General features: G+C 43.2%; 1 protein-coding gene and 1 non-coding gene across 2 annotated transcripts; both read left to right on the top strand.

Moving 5' to 3' along the window:
• Nucleotides 1-9,518: 9,518 nt before the first annotated feature.
• LOC126989499 (homeobox protein H2.0-like) lies at nucleotides 9,519-19,503 on the top strand. Its single transcript, XM_050848079.1, has 3 exons — nucleotides 9,519-9,680; nucleotides 11,599-11,716; nucleotides 19,394-19,503. Exons 1-3 carry the CDS (start codon nucleotides 9,525-9,527, stop codon nucleotides 19,426-19,428), a joined length of 309 nt encoding a protein of 102 aa, XP_050704036.1. The 5' UTR covers nucleotides 9,519-9,524; the 3' UTR covers nucleotides 19,429-19,503.
• Nucleotides 16,978-17,049, top strand: Trnaa-cgc (transfer RNA alanine (anticodon CGC)). The gene has a single exon. It is a non-coding gene; the product is annotated as a tRNA-Ala (tRNA).
• Nucleotides 19,504-22,310: the final 2,807 nt, after the last annotated feature.

The raw sequence follows: 22,310 nt of genomic DNA, 5'->3' as shown, positions 1-22,310 counted from the left end.
AGAGAGAGAGAGAGAGAAAATCCAATATCACTTTTAATCGTCTTAATTTTATCACCGTTCAACCATTTAACTCTTTTTCCCTCTCTCCACGGTGGCTCTTCTCTCTTTTCCAAATTATCTCCTTCCTTTCTCTCTCCCTCTATCTCTCCCTCCCTCCCTTCTTTCTTCCTACTCAGCCATATCTTTTTCCTCCTCCCCCTCTCTCTTCATTCCTCGTACTCCTCCATGCACCCTCCCTCGCTCTTTCTTTTTTTTCTTTCCTCTCTATCCCTCCCACCTTTCCTCTCCATATTTTATTGGTTCTCAGGTTGTGCCAGCAAGCAGTAATAGCCATGGAGGAGGAGGAGGAGGAGGAGAAGGAGGAGGGGGATGAGGAGGGGAGGTTGATGCAAGAGGAGGTGGAGGTAGTGGTGGTAAAGGAAAGACCGAAGTTGTTAGTGGTGGCGATATACGCTGGAAAGAGGTGTTAGTGGTGGTGGTGGTGATGATGACTCTGCTGGAGGTAATGCTGGCGGTAGAAGAGGTTGTCATGGTGATGGTGGTGGAAGTGGTGTAGATGGGTCTGATGGCGAAGAGGATGGTGATGGAGATAATGGTGATAATGAACAGTAACTAATGATGATGATGCTGGGGATGGTGATGATGGGGGCGATTGTAAGGTTAGTGTTGGCTACGGTGGTTGATGGTGGTGATGGTGATTGTGTAAAGGTGGTGATGATAAGTGATGGCAGTGGTGACGGACTTTAAATATTCTCACCATGTCACTCTCTCTCCCACTCCACTTTCAACCCCCCGTACCACTCCTCCCCTACTCCTCCCCACTTCCTCCCTTCCTCCCCATTGCAATTTCTCCTCCACTCCACCCACTAACCCCCCCACCCCCACCCCATAACGTCCCCATCACAATTTCCAGGTTCATGTCCCCGCTAAATCCTCCTTCCCCGCCGCCAGAAATGACTAGAAATCACCACATTTACCTGGGTTGGGTGGCGGGGCGGGGCGGAGGGAGGAGGGAGGAAGGGGAGGGAGGGGGGGGGCGGGTACGAGGATAGGGGGATAAGATAGGATGTGGCATATGGGGTGGCAGAGTTTGGGGTTGAGTGTGACATATTTGAGGGTGTGGTTCTTTGGTTTAGGGGATAAGATTTTGGGGTGTGGTCGTGTGTGGCTGGGTGAGGGTGGGATAGTAGAGAGACTGAAAAGGTAGGGCTAGTGGTGGGGTTTGGTGGGGTTTTAAATATGGTTGGGGTGAAAGTTGATTGGGGTGAATGTGAGGTGTGTGTGTGACTGGCTTGAGCTTAGTAAGGGTGGCAAGTATCTCTATCTATCTGCCTATACATCTGTCAATTATCTATTTTTAACTATATATCAGTTCATCTTATTATCTATCATTTCTCTAACAGTCTGTATGTGTATTTACCTATTACCAACAATGTATGTAGCCAAATTATTATCTATCTACTCTAGTTTTCAGTCTGTATCTACCTATTTATTTATTTAAAACCATGTAGCTATCCATCATACTTATCTACTTATCAATCTGTCTCTTCCTTATTATCTATTTATAACCTTATATCTAAATATCTTACCATCTGTCTCTCTATCAGTCTCTTGTCTCTATCTATCTATAGTTCTATACATCTATCTATCTGTGTCTGTATGGAGGCCAAGGTCAGTCAGGATGGAATTAATCTCATGGGTGTGAGTGGCGAAATGTCAATAAGAGAGGGTGTTACAGGGGGTCTGATTGCCAGACGAGGGTGGGAAAGGTTAGGGTGTTGATGTGGCAGGGACTAGGGGTGTGGGTGTGACTCTTGGGGGTGAGCGTGATGGGGTTATGGCGCTGGAAGGGAGAAGTGGGAAAGGAGGGAAGGGTATGGATTAAAAAGAGTGTGTAGATGAGTATGGGTGATTAATTGGAGAGATGAGAGAGAGAGGAGGTGGGAAGGAGTGGTTTACAGTTTGGGAAGGAAGAGATATTGAGAAAAGGTGGAGAAGCGTATGGATGGGGATAAGAATAGTAAGATGAAACATAGTTGAGAGTGTGGATTAAGTGTACTGGAATAGGGTGGCGAGGGGAGTAGAGTGTTGGATGAATGGTTGTAATGGGGGAGGGGGGAGCAAAAAGGGTCGTGATGATGGGGGAAAGAGGAGGAAAGAGAAATTAAGTGTTATGCGTAGTAGGTCATGGACAAGTTAGGAGTGGACATGAGAGGGAAAGTGAGGCTGAAGTTAAGGAAAGATTAAACTAAGTGGAGCGTTGGGGAGGGTGTGGTTGTGAAGGGCGGGACTGGATGGAGCTGAGTGGGTGGAGTTTGGTGGAATGTGATATGCTGGTGGTGGAGTGATGGAGAGAGAGAGAGAGAGAGAGAGAGAGAGAGAGAGAGAGAGAGAGAGAGAGAGAGAGAGAGAGAGAGAGAGAGAGAGAGAGAGAGAGAGAGAGAGAGAGAGAGAGAGAGAGAGAGAGAGACAGAGAGAGAGAGAGAGAGAGAGAGAGAGAGAGAGAGAGAGAGAGAGAGAGAGAGAGAGAGAGAGAGAGAGAGTGTGAGAGAGAGAGAGAGAGAGAGAGAGAGAGAGAGAGAGAGAGAGAGAGAGAGAGAGAGAGAGAGAGAGAGAGAGAGAGAGAGAGAGAGAGAGAGAGAGAGAGAGAGAGAGAGAGAGAGAGAGAGAGAGAGAGAGAGAGAGAGAGAGAGAGAGAGAGAGAGAGAGAGAGTGTGTGTGTGTGTGTGTTTCCTCGCCGGCCTTGACTGAGCGATAAAGTTTCCACAATTGAATGGACGATAAATTCCCTTTAAACACACCGGACGAGGAGCGCGGTCGAGCACACGCAGGATTTACAGCGCCGGAAACATTACGACACAGCACGAAGGAAACAAAATGACGTACTCACAAACCTAAGTAAATATATAATCTAACCTAACTTATCTGACTAACGGACTAACTGACTAAACTACTAACTAGATATTGTAACTAGTCTGACTAACTAACCTAACTAACCTTACTAAAATACTAACCTAACTGCCAAACCTACTCAACTAAAATAACCAACTCACTAAGGGACTAAAATTACTAACCTAACCGAAATTACTAACCTAACTACTTACCTTTCTAACTAATCCAACTAACTTAAGTATCTTAACTGACTAACTAACCTAACTTAACTAACCTAACCTAATTAACCAAGCCTAACTAACATAACCTAACTAACATAACCTAACTAACATAACCTAACTAACCTAACCAACCTAACTTACCTAGCCTAACGAACCTAACCTAACTAACCTAACTAACCTAACCTAACCTAACTACCCTAACCTAATTAATCACTAACCTAGGAACTAAATAACCAACGTTCTAATTAACCCTAACTAACTACCTAACTTACCTAACTAACGTTTTAACTAACTGACTAATCTTATGCAGCGAGAGCCTGATGAAGGCGTTGTGAAAATCAGGGAAGTCACTGTAGAAAATATATCACAATCTTAAACAGTTTGTCTTATGTATATTTTTGCCGTCAAAGAAACAAAAGAAGAGTTAATTTATTCACTTTTTGGTCTGTTTACATTTTCATATTTTTTTTTTCTATTATTTAATCTTATCTATTTTAACTAGTTCTTATTTTATCTGGTACAAAGCTAGCCAATATTTCCTTCCTCTTTTTATATTCTATGGCGAGGTTTAGTTTTCTTTTCTTCTCATCAATGCGCATTTCTATTCACGGGCTCAGATAAACGTTTTACTTCAGCACGCAATCCATTCAGACGGAAGCGAGCGAGCGGTGAAAAGTTGACCTACTCCCCCTCTTCCTCCTCCTCCTCCTCCTCCTCCTCCTCCTCCTCGGCAAAATGAAGGTCTGAGACGCGCCTAGTAAATGCCATCTTAAAGTACTGCATCTTGCTCGAGTTGACGCCCAGGTTACCGATGCCCTTTCAAGCGTGTAGGAAGGGTGGTGGAAACATGGAAACATGGACTAGCAGGCAGCAGAAAGCCTGTTGGCTCATTACTAGGCTGCCTGCGTTCAGTGATTTAATCAATCCGTTTGCCATAGGAGTGGCTTGCAGGGAAGGATTAAAGCACTTGTGTATCTACTCTTGGGAACGTTCAGTTCACTCCCGATGCAGCAAAGTGGCGATCAATGCGTTTCTTGAAGGAGTTGATGGTCTCTGCGCTAACCACTTCTGCAGGAAGGCTGTTCCAGTGGCGAACAACTCTATTCGAGAAACAACTCCTGCCGATGTCGGTATTGCATCGCTTTGCTTGAATTGTTTTTCCGTTGTTTCTTGTTCTCAGGTTGGTTTGTAGCGTGAAGAGTTTGGAGTGATCAACGTTGCTGAGCTTGTTCAGGTACTTAAAGACTTGTATCATGTCTCCCCGCAGGCGTCTCTTTTCCAACGTGAAGAGGTTGAGTCGCTCGAGTCGCTCTTCGTAGGGCTTCGTCCTCAGTGATGGTATCATCTTCGTGGCGCGGAGCTGTACTCTCTCAAGTAATTCAATGTCTTTCCTGTAATTAGGAGACCAGAATTGCACGGCGTATTCCAGGTGGGGCCTTACCAACGAATTGTACAAGGATAACATAACTCCCGGCGTCTTGTATTCGGAGTTCCTCGATATGAACCCAAGCATTGTATTGGCTTTCTTACAGGCGGACTTGCAGTGTTTTATTTGTTTCAAGTCACTGCTGATGGTGACCCCGAGGTTTCTTTCTTCTTGCACAACATGTAGTGGTTCGCCACCCATGTGGTATGTGTGGTTGCTGTTTCTGGATCCGATATGCATTACTTTACATTTGGCAGTGTTGAAGGACATCTGTCATTTTTCTGACCACCGAGTGATCTGGTCCAGGTCTCTCTGGATAATTTTGCAGTCTGCCGCTGTGAGGGCCTTCCCACCCACCTTTGTGTCGTCGGCAAATTTTGAAAGATTGGATTTCAATCCTAGTTCTAGGTCGTTGATATATATGATGAAAAGTATGGGTCCCAGCACTGACCACTGTGGCACTCCACTTGTGACCGGGAGCCACTCGGAGGCCTGTCCGTTGAGTACAACTCGTTGTTTTCTTCCAGTGAGCCAGTCCTTGATCCACGCTGTCAGATCGTCGCCTAATCCCGCCGACTTGAGTTTCTTGAGTCTTTCGTGTGGCACTTTGTCAAAGGCTTTCTGAAAGTCTAGATATATAACATCGCTGGGGATATGATTATCCCAGTTTTCATAGATACCTTGGAAGAAGTCCAATAAATTGGTCAAGCATGAGCGCTTGTTCCTGAAACCGTGCTGAGCATCGGAAATGATGTTGTTGTCTTCAAGGAACCTAACGAGTTTGTCTCTGATGATCTTCTCGAGGATTTTTCCCGCCACAGAGGTCAGGCTGATTGGTCTGTAGTTTAGGGTGGAGAGGGAGGGAAGGAGGGAGGGAGGAAGAGAGCAAGGGAACGAGTTAGAAGGAGAGAGGGTAGGAGTGGAGAAGGAAAGAAGTAGAAAGGAAGGTAAGAAGGTTAGCATTGGAAGGAGGACGATATGGAGAGAGAGAAGGGGAAGAGGGAGGGAGGGGAAAAAAGTAATGGAAAGAAAGAGAGATGGAGAGAGGGAAGAAGGGTTATAGGATACGGGAGAGAAGTAAAGGAGGAGGAAGGGAGGGAGCGAGGAGAGGAAGGAGAGGAGGAACTTGTGGGGAGAGGAAAGAAAGGGTGAAGGGTATGGGAGAGAAGTAAAGAGGAAGAGAGGGAAGGAGGCAAGCAAGAAAACGTGGGAGATATATAGAGAGGGATGGAGGGGTGGAGGATATGGGAGATAAGAAAAGAAGGGAGAGAGGGTGGGTATGGAACTGAAGCAAGGTAAAGGAGAAAGAGAAGGGTAATAGAAGGAGAGCAAGGGAAGGAGAGAGAGCTTGATACAGACAACAAAGGGTGGAGGGAGGATAAAAAGAGAAGGTAGATGTGAACAGAAAGAAGGGTGATAAAAGGAACAGAGAGACAGGTCAAATTAAAGGATGGGGGAAGAACAAGAAGGGTGGGAGGGAGATAAGAAAGGAGAGAGGGAGGGAGAGAGGAAAATCTGATAAAGGAAAGAAGGTAAAAGAGTGACGGATCAAAGGTTTAAATAAAGAGGAAGTGAAGTGTGGACGGAGGAAGGAAGTGAGGAAAGAGGGAGAGGAAGGATGGAGGGAAGGGAAGGAGGGAGGAAGGGAGGGAGGGAGGGCTTGACGTAAATGAAAGTGGCGGATAAAATGGTGTGAAGTAAATATTAGATGAAAGAGGGAGTGGAGGCATGGAGGAAAGAAGAGATGAACTGGGAGATGAGGAGAGAAAGATGAGAAGGCAAGTGAGAATGTGACAGAAAGAGGATGAGAAAGAGGGAAAGAGGGAGAAAGATGAACAAGCAAGTGAAAGCAAAATGGAAGAAGATTAGAGATAAAAGGGGATGAAAGAGATGCGTAAAAAGAGGAAGGAGGAAAAGAAGAATGAAGAAGGGAGGTTACGTTGATAGCAGGAGCAGAGGAAGAAAGGAAGTGTTAGAAATATAGAAAAAAAAAACATGAATAAGAAAGGGAAGATCATACAAGAGACAAAAAAAGAAAGAAAGTCAGAAATTAAAAGAAATACAAATCTTACGAATACGAAAAGTTAAAGTTCAAGTGAAAAAAAAAGAATAGAAGGGAAGATAAGACGAGGAAGAAAAAAGAAGCAAGAGTCAAGACAGAAATAAAACGTTGAATGTAGTAGATGAAAAAAATATTATACGTTATTCCCACGGGCGTTAAAAATAATACAAGGTTAATGAATGAAGGTGAAACAACGGCAGCAATAGCAAGGGAAATAAATATCCTTAACAACAAACAAAATACCGCTAATATATTTCCTCTGTTGTACGATATAAAAAAAAAATCACGTGTTTAAAGCAGAATTTATAGCTCATTTGACCCAGTCCCCGGAGCTTTCACAGTTAAATAAGAGATGAATGATTTGCGGGAATGCTGTTATTATTATCATTATTATTATTATTATTATTATTATTATTATTATTATTATTATTATTATTATTATTATTATTATTATTATTGTTGTTTTTGTTGTTGTTGTTGTTGTTGTTGTTTTGGCTAATGGTATAGATGAAACAATGAAGGGATAATAAATGTTTTCTGTGCGTGTGTGTGTATGTGTGTGTGTGTGTGTGTGTGTGTGTGTGTGTGTGTGTGTGTATGGAAGACATGATAAAAACAGATTGACAGATTGGTAGACAGACAGACAGATAGATAGCCACAGACAGACAGATGGACAAATAGAAATAGATTGACAGACAGACAAACAGCCACCATTACCACCACCATTCAACCACAACCACCACTACCCCCACCACAATACCCCCACCGCCATTCCCATCCCCACCAACACCACCACTACAGCTCCTACCCCTCCTCCCCCCCTACCTCCCTCCCCTCCAGGCTCTTAATCATCAACACCATCATTACGCGCTAGGCAATTAGGGCGAACTAGGCCACCTCCGCTCACCTGGAAAATCGGGCGCCTCTTGCTGCAGGTAATGAATGAATCGCCGAGGCCGCTCACCTGTAGGGGCGGAGGGGCGAGGCTGCTCATTACCTGTCCCATCATCCATCTGGGTCAGACAGGTGTAGGGGGAGGTGGAAGAGGAAAGGGGGTAGAGGATGCGTCAGTGTGGGTGGGTGGGTGAGTGGGTAGGTGTTCGTGTTTGTCGGTGAATGAGAAAATGAGAAAAATAAAGAACTGTGTGTTAGTGCGTAGGGAAATTGAAGCTCGGGACAGATTTGGTGTTTACTAAATTAAGGGAAATGATAAAGATTCACAGGTAAGGGAAAAAAATATGCGTAGATAAAATGGAAAATGAACTGCATTATAAACAATAGCAGGCATACCCAAACAGACAAAGCATATAATTAAGACAGACAAAACATACAAGGAAGAACAGAAAAAAACAGAATTATCAAGAATCAAAAAGCGAAAACTTACAAATTCATTACTCATTCAGAAGGACAAATGCCACTTATCTTTCTTATTATGTATCATTAAAAAAATATATATATTACTCAGAGTTTAAAATATATAACAAATCTGATCTTGCCTTTCAAATCATTTTCCAGCATAATTATTTGATGTGCGTTAATTTATAGGCTGTTCAGCGAGAGAGAGAGAGAGAGAGAGAGAGAGAGAGAGAGAGAGAGAGAGAGAGAGAGAGAGAGAGAGAGAGAGAGAGAGCAGGTAAACAGAGGTAATTACTTAGAGAAAACAAATAAACAAACATATGATAGATACACACACACACACACACACACACACACACACACACACACACACACACACACACACACACACACACACACACACACACACACACACACACACACACACACACGTACACAAATGACTGAAATATAAAAAAAAGGGAAGCCGTCATAGCGAGGGGGAGAATGAACACTTTCCGCCCCAAATTGAACACAAATAAAGAAATAAACAAACACACAAACACACACACATGGTACCACGAACATGCAATTGAGCGTTCACCTGGATGTGTGTGTGTGTGTGTGTGTGTGTGTGTGTGTGTGTGTGTGTGTGTGTGTGTGTGTGTGTGTGTGTGTGTGTATTTTATAATGTATTTTCCTCTGTGTTTATTGAGAGCTTTGTACTTTATTTATGTGTTGAGTGATCTGTTTATTTGTTCATTTATTTGGTTTAGTGTTGTTGTTTTTTGTTATTTTCTGTTATTTTTTTCAGGTTGGTGTTAATGTCCTTTCAACTCTTCCGGACTGTTAGTTGGAACGCACGTATGTATAGTTATTAAAAGTCTCTCTCTCTCTCTCTCTCTCACACACACACACACACACACACAATTCCCCTGTCTTAAATATATCATGCTAAAATATATCAACTTTTGTTTTAATTAGCAACACTGGAGTTCTGTATTTATTGTCTATAGATTCATAATGTTGCAGGTGTTTACTCTAACTAATACATGACGCTTTAGTTTATTTATATTTTGCTGTTATATTAAGTTCCATAAATCTGCTCTTTTAAAATATATGTAAAGGTGCAGTTTCCTAATATTTTTTTTCATTTGATATGTGATGCTACAAGTTTATACTCACTTGTTGTATATGTAACACTAAAGTTGTTTCATTAATATCTGTAAATATATATAGCTACATGCATTTGCTCTCCTTTGATGTGTAATGATTCAGCGATTTACTTATCTCTCTGTAAATATACTTGATTGTAAAGGCATTTGGTTTCGTCTGATGTGTTGTGCTGCTGTGCTTCACCTGTTTCCTGTTAGTATATGAAGCTACAGGTATTTTGTTTCATGTCTGTGTGATATATTTCCCAGTGCGTTGTGAGGCGAAGCGACACGCTCCTCTGCAGTTACTCGTGTTTGTTAAAGGGGAGGAGATGTACTGGTGTGCCTTTGTTTGTGTGTGTTATTATTATTATTATTATTATTATTATTATTATTATTATTATTATTATTATTATTATTATTTCAGCGTGAAGATGTCAGGTCGCAACGTGTTGGTCCATCGGCGCACCTTCCAGAACGCCAACCAGGCTCAACACCACCACCACCACCACCACCAGCGAGGACATCAACACCATTCACCACCACCATTGAGGCCAGATCACACCACCACCACCACCACCAACACCAGGGTGCTCTATGAAGGGTTTAGTGTCATGTCGTCAAGTCCATCTCCCTCAATCTGTTCTGGGACCATTTTAGTTACAATTTTCTGTATCCTTTCCAGCTCCACATACTCCTTTCTGCGGCTTGTCAGTCCATGCTTCCATGTTTCTTCTTCCCGCAAGCTGTTCCATGTGTTAACTAACACTTCTGTGTGAAAAACTTTACTTCTTCCAGTCACTCAATCAGGTTCCTTTGTTAAGTTTCTTTCCGTGTCCTCTCAGCCCCTGCGTTACTGATGCTAAGAAGAGATCATCTCTATCCACCTCATCAAACAGGGGGCTTCGTGGTGCAGTGGTTAGCACACTCGGCTCACGACCGAGAGAGCCCGGGTTCGATTCCCGGGCGGATTGGAAAAATCTGGGCGGCTTTTCCGATACCCTACGCCCCTGTCCACCCCGCAGTGAATGGGTACTACCAAGTATTAATCAGGGGTTGTGTCCCCCCGTCTCCTGGGGTCTGTTCCCTTCTCCTATAATTCCTTCCCCTTCTGTCTCTCCCTGGCATATGACCACAGATGTTGCACCCAATAAACAAAACTTTCCAACTCTTTCCTCATCAAACTTATTTACCAACTTGTACAGTGTGATCAAATCTCCTCTCTCCCTTCTTTGTTCCAGTGTCGTCAAGTCCATCTCCCTCAATGTCTTCATACGTCATATTCGAGAGTTCTGGGACCATTTTGTTGCAATTCTCTGTCTTGAGTCCAACATCATAATCTTCCTTTGTATAGTTTTTCCTTTTTTCCTTATATGCCTCATCTTGGTATTCAAATCCTTCCATAGTTTTCATCTGTCATAGTTGATGCCATTCTTTCCTAAGGGGCACTCGTGACTGACTCCTTCATCTAACTCAACATTTTTTGTGAAAATTAGGTCAAGTCTTGATGGTTGGTCATCCCCTCTTAGCCTTGTTTCTCCTTTAACCCACTGCATCAACAGATTATCACATCAGGTGTGTGTGTGTGTGTGTGTGTGTGTGTGTGTGTGTGTGTGTGTGTGTGTGTGTGTGTGTTTAGCTAGTTGTTGTATTTACCTAGTTGTAGTTTTATAGGGCCTGGGCTTGACGTTCGTGTGGTCCCGTCTCTGTATCTACATTTATCCAACTTTTCCTTGAAGCTTTGCACACTCCTTTCTGATACTACATCCTCACTTAGTCTGTTCCAAACCTCTGTACTTCTTTGCGGGAAGCTATATTTCTTTATGTCTCTCAAGCATCTTCCCTTCCTCAATTTTTGACTGTGTCCTCTTGTGTTCCTGGTGGTAATTTCTTCTTTTAGTGGTAACTCCTCGTTGTCTACTTCTTCCATTTTGCTCAATAATTTGTAGATTTGTATTAGGTCTCCCGTTTCTCTTCTTTGTTCTAGTGTTGGTAAGTCCATTTCCTTTAGTCTCTCCTCGTATGTCAATCCCTGGAACCATTTTTGTTGCCATCTTTTGTATTCTTTCTAGTTTCTTGATGTGTTTCTTCTTATGGGGAGACCACACTGCCGCTGCATGTGTGTGTGTGTGTTTGTGTGTGTGTGTAAGATTGACTGACTGATGAATGAATGACTGTGAGATTAAGGCTGGTATTACAAGACACTTTCCCCGGTCACATCAGCTACTTCTAAAGGTCAAAGGGGGATATCAGTCAGGTTCTAATGAGTGTTTTTCAGGCTCATGGTACAGAAGAAGGGTTAAACTACCACCAGGGTCATAAAACCACCCCTGGAAATGCCCACAACTCCTGCGAAAGCCTTGTCAAATATGTGTTCTTGGGCGGCGAAATGTCTAATAATGCGACCCTAAGTAAATAACTTCCTGATGGAGTGGATGATTGACTTGGCATCTTGTAGCTTTACTCTCAGCCATTTCAAGTTCCCGACTGATGTACTAACACCCTCAGATTGGCTACAGTGAAGGTCGTGGCAGAGAGTGTACTCAAACTCCTACTGTGAGCTACTTCTGCTGCCTGCGCCCTCACCACCCCTGTGAAGGACGCCCAGCTGACCCAACCCTCCTCGGTGAGTCTGTCCCACTTAATGTTGCAAGAGTTATCCGGTATACCTTCACTCTCTCATGCTTTCCCTATGTCCTGTGCTGTCCAACTTAATAATGTGAGAGTTAACTGGTGTTTTCACTACCATCTTTTTAGAGAGTCTGATTAAAAAACTAATGCAGGAGTTGTGGTGTTTTTTGTTCCTGTTGGGTGCCTGGACCTATCTATCAGCTGTCTTGTGCTGTCCAACTTAATAATGTGAGAGTTAACTGGTGTTTTCACTATCATCTTTTTAGAGTGTCTGATTAAAAAACTAATGCAGGAGTAATGGTGTTTTTTGTTCCTGTTGGGTGCCTGGACCTATCAGCTGTCTTGTGCTGTCCAACTTATTAATGCAAGAGTTGGCCTGTATCTTCACTCTTAACCCCTTCACTACGGCCGGGCCAAAACAGCGCCCCGTGCCATATCCGGGATCGCCACGCGCGCCAAATTTCAAATGTTGCTATTGAATATAACAAGTTTTCAGCCATACACTCAACATAATCATCATGTATTATATATGAAAACATGCAGAATGGATCGTATTGGCTATACAGGCAGCCCCACACGTGGCCACTTGGTGAACTGTCAAAGCAGTACTTTCCATAGAATTCAAGTTATGTACTAGAGTGCATCTGAGGCTGCCTCCAGGATACAAGGCCTTGGCAGAGTCACCGCTCCGAGCCTACGACCGCTCCCTTATTACCTCGACACGATTTCCTGACACTACTATTTGACCTGGAGAAAAACTGAAATCGGGCAGGAGCGAAGCGTGTGCAATATCATCGGCTTGGAGCGATGGCGGCACCATGGCCGTGTATGTATCTCGGAGACAGCTTCAGACACACACTATTCTATAACTTGAAATCTATGGAAAGTACAGCTTGGAGTTGAGTGGCCATATGCCTGTATAGCCAATGCAGTCCATTAAATGGTGCACATAAAGAAACTCACTACGGCCGGGCCAAAACAGCACGCCGCGCCGTATCCGGGATCGCCGTGCGCCAAATTTCAAATGTTGCTATTAAATATAACAAGTTTTCAGCCATAAACTCAACACAATCATCATGTATTATATAAGAAAACATGCAGAATTAAATGGTGCACATAAAGAAACATAAATTAATTGATAATTTTGAGATGTAAGCAAAAATATAGAGATAAAATAACTTGTATATTGGTTAAAGCGAGCCAGTCCTGGGATGTGTTACGGGGCACGCAGGGACACAGTATACACGTCCTCGTGTTGTAGGGGTTAAGCCTTCCCTGTGTCCTGTGCTGTCACCTCTGTAATGCAAGTGGTGGACAATATGAGATACCCTTTGCCTCACAGTTAATGGCCACATAATGAGGTAGAGGAATGAGATAAAATTCATATAAAGCCGTATTTTTGAAAAGGGGAAGGGAGGACTCAAGTGATAAAAGATGGCTTTATTTTGTACACTTTTTACTCCTTTTTGAATAAGAACATAGCAGGCAGTAGCTTAGCCAGTAGACTATTTGTGCTGCCTCGGAGAATCTTGGAACAATTTGCTGAACTGAGTGCAGACCAACGTGGCTCACTGTGTACTGGCTTGCTTTATCCAGTACAAGTAACTCTCGATTTACGTGAGTGTTGTGTCCTTGAAGAGGTCATTGCGTAAATCATTAACAATGTAAATCAAACAAGAGGTGTGTTTGTACCTTTATTGCCTACTGTATCACTCTGACTCCTCTCCCTCTCGTGGTTCCTCCTCTGGCTGCCCTTCCCCTCGTGGTAGCACAACAGCGAGGGTGTTGTTGTTGTGGGGGTACTGTATTGTTGTTCAAGTGGCGCGTGGGAAGAACTGAGCTCAGCTGTGTGGCCGCGGCGCCGTGTGAGTCCAGTTGCGTGAGACATCTGGTGGCCACTCCATAAAATATCGCATATAAGTGAAAAAAACGTGTAAATTAAACATTTATTTGGATTTTGGAATACGCGTTATTTTAAAAACGCGTAAACCAAACGCGCGTAAATCGAGAGTTACCTGTATACGACTTATTTCATCTCTGTTTATTTATGTTTACATCTCAAAATTGTCAATTAATTTGTTTCTTTATGTGCACCATTTAATTCTGCATGTTTTCATATATGATACAAGATTATGTTGAGTTTATTGAGTTTATGGCTGAAAACTTGTTATATTCAATATCGACATTTTAAATTTGGTGCGCGCAGCGATCCTGGATACGGCGCGGGGCACTGTTTGGGCCCGGCTGTAGTGAAGGGGTTAATTGGTTGAATTACTACAGATATTTAGGGTACACACTTTCTGTACCAGAAACTATTAACTAAAACGTTGCTAATGTAATCGCAGAAGTAATCACGGTTACGATTACACTTTTAAGCCATTGATACCAAATTTATTAGGGTACGATATGTCTGTGAGGGTAAAATACGTCCGGGAATGTAGAGTATCGCGGCGGCAAGAAAAGGACGTTCGGGCTTGAGAAATGCATGGTGAGTGGAAGAGAAGCTTATTGGAAACTTACGGTGCGCGAGAGGGTTAAATAGTTTGGTTGTGTCTTACAGGGAAAACCTAACCATTGAGTCTTACAGGGAAAACCTAACCATTGAGTCTTGCAGGGAAAACCTAACCATTGAGTCTTACAGGGAAAACCTAACCATTGAGTCTTACAGGGAAAACCTAACCATTGAGTCTTACAGGGAAAACCTAACCATTGAGTCTTACAGGGAAAACCTAACTATTGAGTCTTACAGGGAAAACCTAACCATTGAGTCTTGCAGGGAAAACCTAACCATTGAGTCTTACAGGGAAAACCTAACTATTGAGTCTTACAGGGAAAACCTAACCATTGAGTCTTGCAGGGAAAACGTAACCATTGAGTCTTACAGGGAAAACCTAACCATTGAGTCTTACAGGGAAAACCTAACCATTGAGTCTTGCAGGGAAAACCTAACCATTGAGTCTTACAGGGAAAACCTAACCATTGAGTCTTACAGGGAAAACCTAACTATTGAGTCTTACAGGGAAAACCTAACCATTGAGTCTTACAGGGAAAACCTAACCATTGAGTCTTACAGGGAAAACCTAACCATTGAGTCTTACAGGGAAAACCTAACCATTGAGTCTTACAGGGAAAACCTAACCATTAAGAGGAAATGAAAGAGGATTAAGAGGTTTAGAAGAGGACTAACTTAGGCATCACAATATGGAGGAAATGGAATAGGATTAATATTTGCTCCTAAGAGGTTTAGAGGAGGATTAAGAGGAAATGAAAGAGGATTAAGAGGTTTAGAAGAGGACTAACCCTTTCCATACAGTAAATAAAAGGAAGGGAAAAGGAAGGAGAGGGACGGTTAGTGATATATCTGTGAGGGTCAAATACGTCTGGGAATGTAGAGTATCGCGGCGGCAAGGAAAGGCCGGTCGGGTCTGAGAAATGCATGGTGAGTGGAAGGGAAATTTACTGGAAACTTACGGTGCGCGAGAGGGTTAACTAAAACTATGCCAATGTGATCCCAAAAGTAATCATGGATACGATTACATTTTTTATATATTCGATTACGATTACTTAAAAAAATAAGAGGGTAATCAATTTCGATTTCCTGAAAAACTGTAATCAATTGTACTTCATTACGGTCACAGAATACGATTACCCCATGTCTGGTTACTACCCCCAGTGGTGATTGCTTACCATCCCTAGAGGTGTTTATGATAAATATATATGATACACTAACACTGTCCAGCTGTTGTTAGTGGTGGTGAAGGAGGCTAGTCTAATCTTCATATGCCCTGGTTCCTATCCTTAGTGATGATAGGCTACCATCCTCAGTGCGGATAGGTTACTGTAGCATCCTTTGCAGTGGCAGGTCATGATGTATTAATGTCCTGGGCAGTGATGAGTTAGTATTCTTGGGTCCCCTTTCACGGTCGTTTTGTTCGTTTTGATCGTTAGCAATGGCTGTTATCGCCGCCGTAGTATTTCCACGTCAAACTGGCCGATGGGGTAGTGGCGGCTGCAGGGTTAGCCTAGCCCCGCACCTTGCCCCACACTCTCAACACCTCTCGCTTCATCTGCAGCCGGCTCTACCCCATATGCCAGTTTCACGTGGAAAACTATAGCGTTGATCACCGCCATTGGTAACGATCAAAACTATGCAACCTCAACATAAAACTTAGACATCATTAAATGGTTAGGGGATTAAATGGTTAGCGAATTCGCTCATATGCGACTAACCTCAATGTGCCAAGTGTTCGTTTTATGCGGGAAAAATTCGCTGTTATGTGAGTTTGAGTGAGGTATGGTGTCCGACTCCCACTAATGTTTTCCCGCACTTTCCTCGCCTATAATTAACCTTTTCCTTCCTCTGATCCTAAAGTTAATCCTCAGGTAGCTAATTATCAGGTTACATCGTAGACTTTGGGTGTGTCTCCCTGTAAGCAATCAATGTGCTTTGTTGTTGCTTAAGTGCTTTTTATTGTGAAATGGTGCCAGAATGAATAGTTAGAGGGTTCGAAAATGGGTCGTAGAATGTAACCCCCTATAGTTAATGGGATGGGATGATAGATTCGATATATGCGAAGTCACGTTATGCAGGTTATCTCATTTATCACATTTACCGACATACAAGGGTGTAGGTTATCTCATTTATCACATTTACCGACATACAAGGGGTATAGGTTATCTCATTTATCACATTTACCGACATACAAGGGTGTAGGTTATCTCATTTATCACATTTACCGACATACAAGGGTATAGGTTATCTCATTTATCACATTTACCGACATACAAGGGTGTAGGTTATCTCATTTATCACATTTACCGACATACAAGGGTATAGGTTATCTCATTTATCACATTTACCGACATACAAGGGTATAGGTTATCTCATTTATCACATTTACCGACATACAAGGGTGTAGGTTATCTCATTTATCACATTTACCGACATACAAGGGTGTAGGTTATCTCATTTATCACATTTACCGACATACAAGGGGTATAGGTTATCTCATTTATCACATTTACCGACATACAAGGGTGTAGGTTATCTCATTTATCACATTTACCGACATACAAGGGTGTAGGTTATCTCATTTATCACATTTACCGACATACAAGGGTGTAGGTTATCTCATTTATCACATTTACCGACATACAAGGGGTATAGGTTATCTCATTTATCACATTTACCGACATACAAGGGGTATAGGTTATCTCATTTATCACATTTACTGACATACTAAGTAGTGGCAGGGGGCTTCGTGGTGCAGTGGTTAGCACACTCAGCTCGCAACCGAGAGAGCCCGGGTTCGATTCCCGGGTGGAGTGGAAAAATTTGGGCGGCTTTTCCGATACCCTACACCCCTGTCCACCCAGCAGTGTACCAGGTATTAATCGGGGGTTGTGTCCCGTCTCCTGGGGTCAGTTCCCTTCTCCTATAATTCCTTCCCCTTCTGTCTCTCTCCGGCATATGACCACAGATGTTGCGGCGACTAAACCAAACTTTCCAACTTTTTTCCTTCCATTCCTATCACCTGCCTCTTTATAACTTTCCTTCTCCACCACAGCATCATTTAACATACTTCTACGTGACTTTTTATATTTTTTTTTATTTACGTTTTAGTGTATTGCACCGGTAGGCTTTCTTGATGGGGCCTGATGGTTGGCCCCAGCCCGTCATGGCGCAGGCAAGTGTTTATAGTGGCGCCATCTTCTCCTGGCTCATGCTGCCCCCCGGAACTCCTTCTTGATTTGCTTGGACGGTTTCCTCTAGAGTCCGGGTTGATGGGTGGTCTTCAGGACAGCATGTGGGTAGTTTAAGCCACTCGGCGGTGACTGAAAAATCCCAGGTGGTAGCGTGGGGATTCGAACCCGCGTCGTCCATCACGCGGTGAATGTAGACCCAGCACGCTACCACTCAGCCACCGCCTACCCTAACTGCTTATTTCTGGACAAAATATAATGCTGTTTATCATGGAGAAAGTATTTTTGTCCAGAAATCACCAAATGACTGACTTTTCAAATGCCTGTTGTGCACTCACCGCTGCCCGACAACGCAGCCGCAAAATAGCTCACAGAGAGGTTCAACTTGCTTACTGTTTCTGTATTTCACTAACCGCTCACAAAGATCACAAGTGGACAAACTAGAGCAAAACTAGGTAAATTAACGTTTTCCCGCAAGGTATCCCTCCAGTGTGCATGCGTATTGAATGGCAGAGTGATTTATTTCTGCGAGGAGGTATTTCTCGCAACACCGTCCCACATATACTGGACTGCCTCTGCCTTGTCCCGTCCCTGCGCTGCGTTATGTTTTACCGCTGCCCCACACCAACATTATGTGCGCCATTTGTTCCATATTTGGCTGTCTGATTTGTTAGCCCAGTAGCAGCGACGGGCCAAATTTGTGGCTTTACCGTGTAGCAGCGACGGGCCAAATTTGTGGCTTTACCGTGTAGCAGCGACGGGCCAAATTTGTGGCTTTACCGTGTAGCAGCGACGGGCCAAATTTGTGGCTTTACCGTGTAGCAGCGACGGGCCAAATTTGTGGCTTTACCGTGTAGCAGCGACGGGCCAAATTTGTGGCTTTACCGTGTAGCAGCGACGGGCCAAATTTGTGGCTTTACCGTGTAGCAGCGACGGGCCAAATTTGTGGCTTTACCGTGTAGCAGCGACGGGCCAAATTTGTGGCTTTACCGTGTAGCAGCGACGGGCCAAATTTGTGCCATGATATAAACCCCCAAAATAGATGATACATAATCTGATCACAAATGCTTTGATATATATTATGAAATGGTTTGTGAGGGGTGATTTTTTCTCATTTTTCTCGCTTGGAGGGACCATTAAGAAACATGATCCCTGCTGCTACCGGGTTAAGGACACTGCTTTCCTTCATCATAGTTCACAGTGCACTCTGAACTTTTTCTCCATGTAAATCCTTCATATATTGTTGTCACAGGTGATGTTAAGCTTTTTATTAAATTTTCTTGGGTTAATTATGGTATGACATTATAGTTTAGGGCATGAAGTATGTAAGACTAGAGTTTGTTTAGATGATGTGGCTTTACAGTTTACACAAAGAGTATTACTTCCTTGATTGAGGCAAATTTAGTTATCATTTGATTTTAAGGGGCTTCGTGGTGCAGTGGTTAGCACACTCAGCTTACAACCGAGAGAGCCCGGGTTCGGTTCCCGGGCGGAGTGGAAAAATTTGGGCGGCTTTTCCGATACCCTACGCCCCTGTCCACCCAGCAGTGAATGGGTACCAGGTATTAATTGGGGGTTGTGTCCCGTCTCCTGGGGTCTGTTCCCTTCTCCTATAATTTCTTCCCCTTCTGTCTCTCTCCGGCATATGACCACAGATGTTGCGCCGACTAAACCAAACTTTACAACTGTTCCCTTCTCCTATAATTCCTTCCCCTCCTGTCTCTCTCTCCGGCATATGACCACAGATGTTGCACCGACTAAACCAAACTTTCCAACTGTTCCCTTCTCCTATAATTCCTTCCCCTTCTGTCTCTCTCCGGCATATGACCACAGATGTTGCGCCGACTAAACCAAACTTTCCAACTTCTCACTTGATTTTAAACTTTTTTTACATATGCTTGTGTGAAAAGTTCTTCCTCTGAAATGTATATGGCAATTAAATTTTAATGCACTTTAATTTATTCCTCAGGAAATGCGAAGAAGAAGAACAGAAGTCACAGTTGAACTTAGAAAGAACAAACGAGAGGAAACTTTCTTAAAACGAAGAAATGTACCAACCATAGACTCTACAACAGGTGGGTGTTGATATATGTAAACTATTATTATTATTATTATTATTATTATTATTATTATTATTATTATTATTATTATTATTTTTTTTTTTTACATCTATGCATATAGCACCGGTAGGCTTGCTTGAGGGGCCTGGATGGTATTTGGCCCCAGCCCGTCATGGCGCAGGCAAGTGTTTATAGTGGCGCCATCTTCTCTTGGCTCATGCTGCCCCCTGGAACTCCTTCTTGATTCACTTGGACCGTTTCCTCTAGCTAGAGTCCGGGTTGATGGGTGGTCTTCAGGACAGCATGTGGGTAGTTTTAAGCCACTCGGCGGTGACTGAAAAATCCCAGGTGGTAACGTGGGGATTCGAACCCGCGTCGTCCATCACGCGGTGAATGTGGGCCCAGCACGCTACCACTCAGCCACCTGCCTACATGGGGTCACTGAGGAAATAAAGGCCAATAGAATTTCAACTACCTTATTCTCCTGTTATAATACTAATACACATAAATTTTTGGTATATAAAAGACACTTTTATAAGAGCCTCCATGGTACTTTAGTTAACCTGCCCTGCTACGAATCCATGGGCTTGGGTTTGAATCAATGTGCAACCCACCCAGCTCTTCTTCCTTCCTTTCAGGCTGGTTGATATATGAGTACAGGTAACTCTCGATTTACGCGAGTATTGTGTCCTTGAAGAGGTCATTGCGTAAATCATAAACAATGTAAATCCAACAAGAGGTAGGTTTGTACCTTTATTGCCTACTGTATCACTCTGACTCCTCTCCCTCTCATGGTTCCTCCTCTGGCTGTCCTTCCCCTCGTGGTAGCACAGCAGCGAGGGTGTTGTTGTTGTTGTTGAGTAGCGTGGGTACTGTATTGTTGTTCAAGTGGCGCGCGGGAAGAACTGAGCTCAGCTGTGTGGCCGTGTGAGTCCAGTTGCGTGAGACATCTGGTGGACACTCCATAAAATATCGCGTATAAGTGAAAAAAACATGTAAATTAAACATTTATTTGGATTTTGGACCACGCGTTATTTCAAAAACACGTAAACCAAACTCGCGTAAATCGAGAGTTACCTGTACCTTGGGAGACATGGGGAGGTAAACAGCTGTAACTTGGTTGTCACACTGGCCTTGTGTCCCGAGGAAATATGGGCAACACAAGCTCTGGGGCCAATGTGACAGAGATGAGTACTGAGGCCATTTGCAGCTTTGTTGTATACCCCAAACTTAGCCTTTACTTTTTGTATAAGATGCATTTAAAGGTTATCTTCGGGGTTAAACATTTTCCTACAGTTTTTAGTTGTTTGTTCAACATTAGCATTCATTTCATCGATGCCTGCTCCTGGGGGCTTCATGGTGCAGTGGTTAGCACACCCAGGTTCGATTCCCAGGCGGAGTGGAAAAATTTGGGTAGCTTTTCCGATCATACGCCCCTGTCCACCCAGCAGTGAATGGGTACCAGGTATTAATCGGGGGTTGTGTCCCGTCTCCTGGGGTCTGTTCCCTTCTCCTATAATTCCTTCCCCCTCTGTCTCTCTCTCCGGCAAATGACCACAGATGTTGCGCCGACTAAACCAAACTTTACAACTGTTCCCTTCTCCTATAATTCCTTCCCCTTCTGTCTCTCTCCGGCATATGACCACAGATGTTGCGCCCACTAAACCAAACTTTCCAGACTTTTCCGAGGAGCTCCCACCAGGGGATGGCCACGGTAGAAGAGCTTCCAACGTTCTCTATCCAGACACTCCCTCCTTGCCTGCTCAGAGTTTCTCAAGGATCTTTCCCCCCTCTCCCTAACGTACTCCTGCACCCTATCCCTCCATTTCACTGGAGGTCGTCCTCTAGCATTCCCTCCCTCTATCTCACTCACATACACCCTCCTGGTCATCTTACTCTCCTCCATTCGCTCCATGTGGCCAAACCACTTTAAAGTCTGTCGCTTCACTTCTTCCCTTCACCCCCGAGACACATTCCAAAACGCTCGTACACACTTTCATTACTCATTCCATCCATTCTACTCACACCACAAGCACTCCTCAAATAACTCATTTCCACTGCCTGCACTTAACCCTTAAACGTTAGCGCCCAAATTGACTCACACTAGTGGAGCCGTGACTCCATTTGGACCCACTGCAAAAATATTTAAAAAAATATATATGTATCATCTTTATTGAGTTACACTGCATCAGAATTGAAAAAGAAAACATCTTGTAGGACAATGAAAGTAAAAACAAGGAAATTTATGATCATATTTAATTTTCATGATTTATTACAAAAAAATTATTGAAAGAAATAGTGACTTTGCCATATAATGTATAAACAAGAATCCTTCGAAAAGAAAAGTAAGAAAATTTAATATTCTCTAACTAAAATGGTACGTTGCTCTTTCAAGTAAATGGTGTAAAAAGTCTATCCTGCAATCCAAATGTGGTGCTCTGACCAAATGAAAATGAACAATTCTTGCATGTGGTTTTATAAATAAACATGTAAATAAATAAATAAACACAAGATGCATACACACACAGTAATTTATGATAATAACATTCCTTGAATATACCATTAGAAATAACTGACAAGGATAATTTTTTTTTTTTTTTTTTTACATACACTCCCAGGTCTTTCTCTGCCTCTGTGGTGGATAGTGGAGTGTTTCTCATGTGGTATTGGTGTGCTGGATATCCCTTCACTGGTAGCCTGGTAACATACACTCCCAGGTCTTTCTCTGCCTCTGTGGTGGATAGTGGAGTGTTTCCCATGTGGTATTGGTGTGCTGGATATCCCTTCACTGGTAGCCTGGTAACAAACACAACCCAGGTCTTTCTC

The sequence above is a fragment of the Eriocheir sinensis genome, unplaced genomic scaffold, assembly GCF_024679095.1.
Source record: "Eriocheir sinensis breed Jianghai 21 unplaced genomic scaffold, ASM2467909v1 Scaffold1199, whole genome shotgun sequence".
Taxonomy (NCBI): Eukaryota; Metazoa; Arthropoda; class Malacostraca; order Decapoda; family Varunidae; genus Eriocheir; species Eriocheir sinensis.
This window is presented reverse-complemented; position numbering and strand designations above follow the sequence as displayed.

Bases quoted from the DNA above. Each gene is read 5' to 3' on its own strand.
- LOC126989499 (XM_050848079.1), top strand. From the start codon at position 9,525: ATGTCAGGTCGCAACGTGTTGGTCCATCGGCGCACCTTCCAGAACGCC. The intron at 9,681-11,598 runs GTGCTCTATGAA...TAACACCCTCAG, and splicing joins CCACCACCACCAACACCAGG to ATTGGCTACAGTGAAGGTCG. The intron at 11,717-19,393 runs GTGAGTCTGTCC...TTTATTCCTCAG, and splicing joins AGCTGACCCAACCCTCCTCG to GAAATGCGAAGAAGAAGAAC.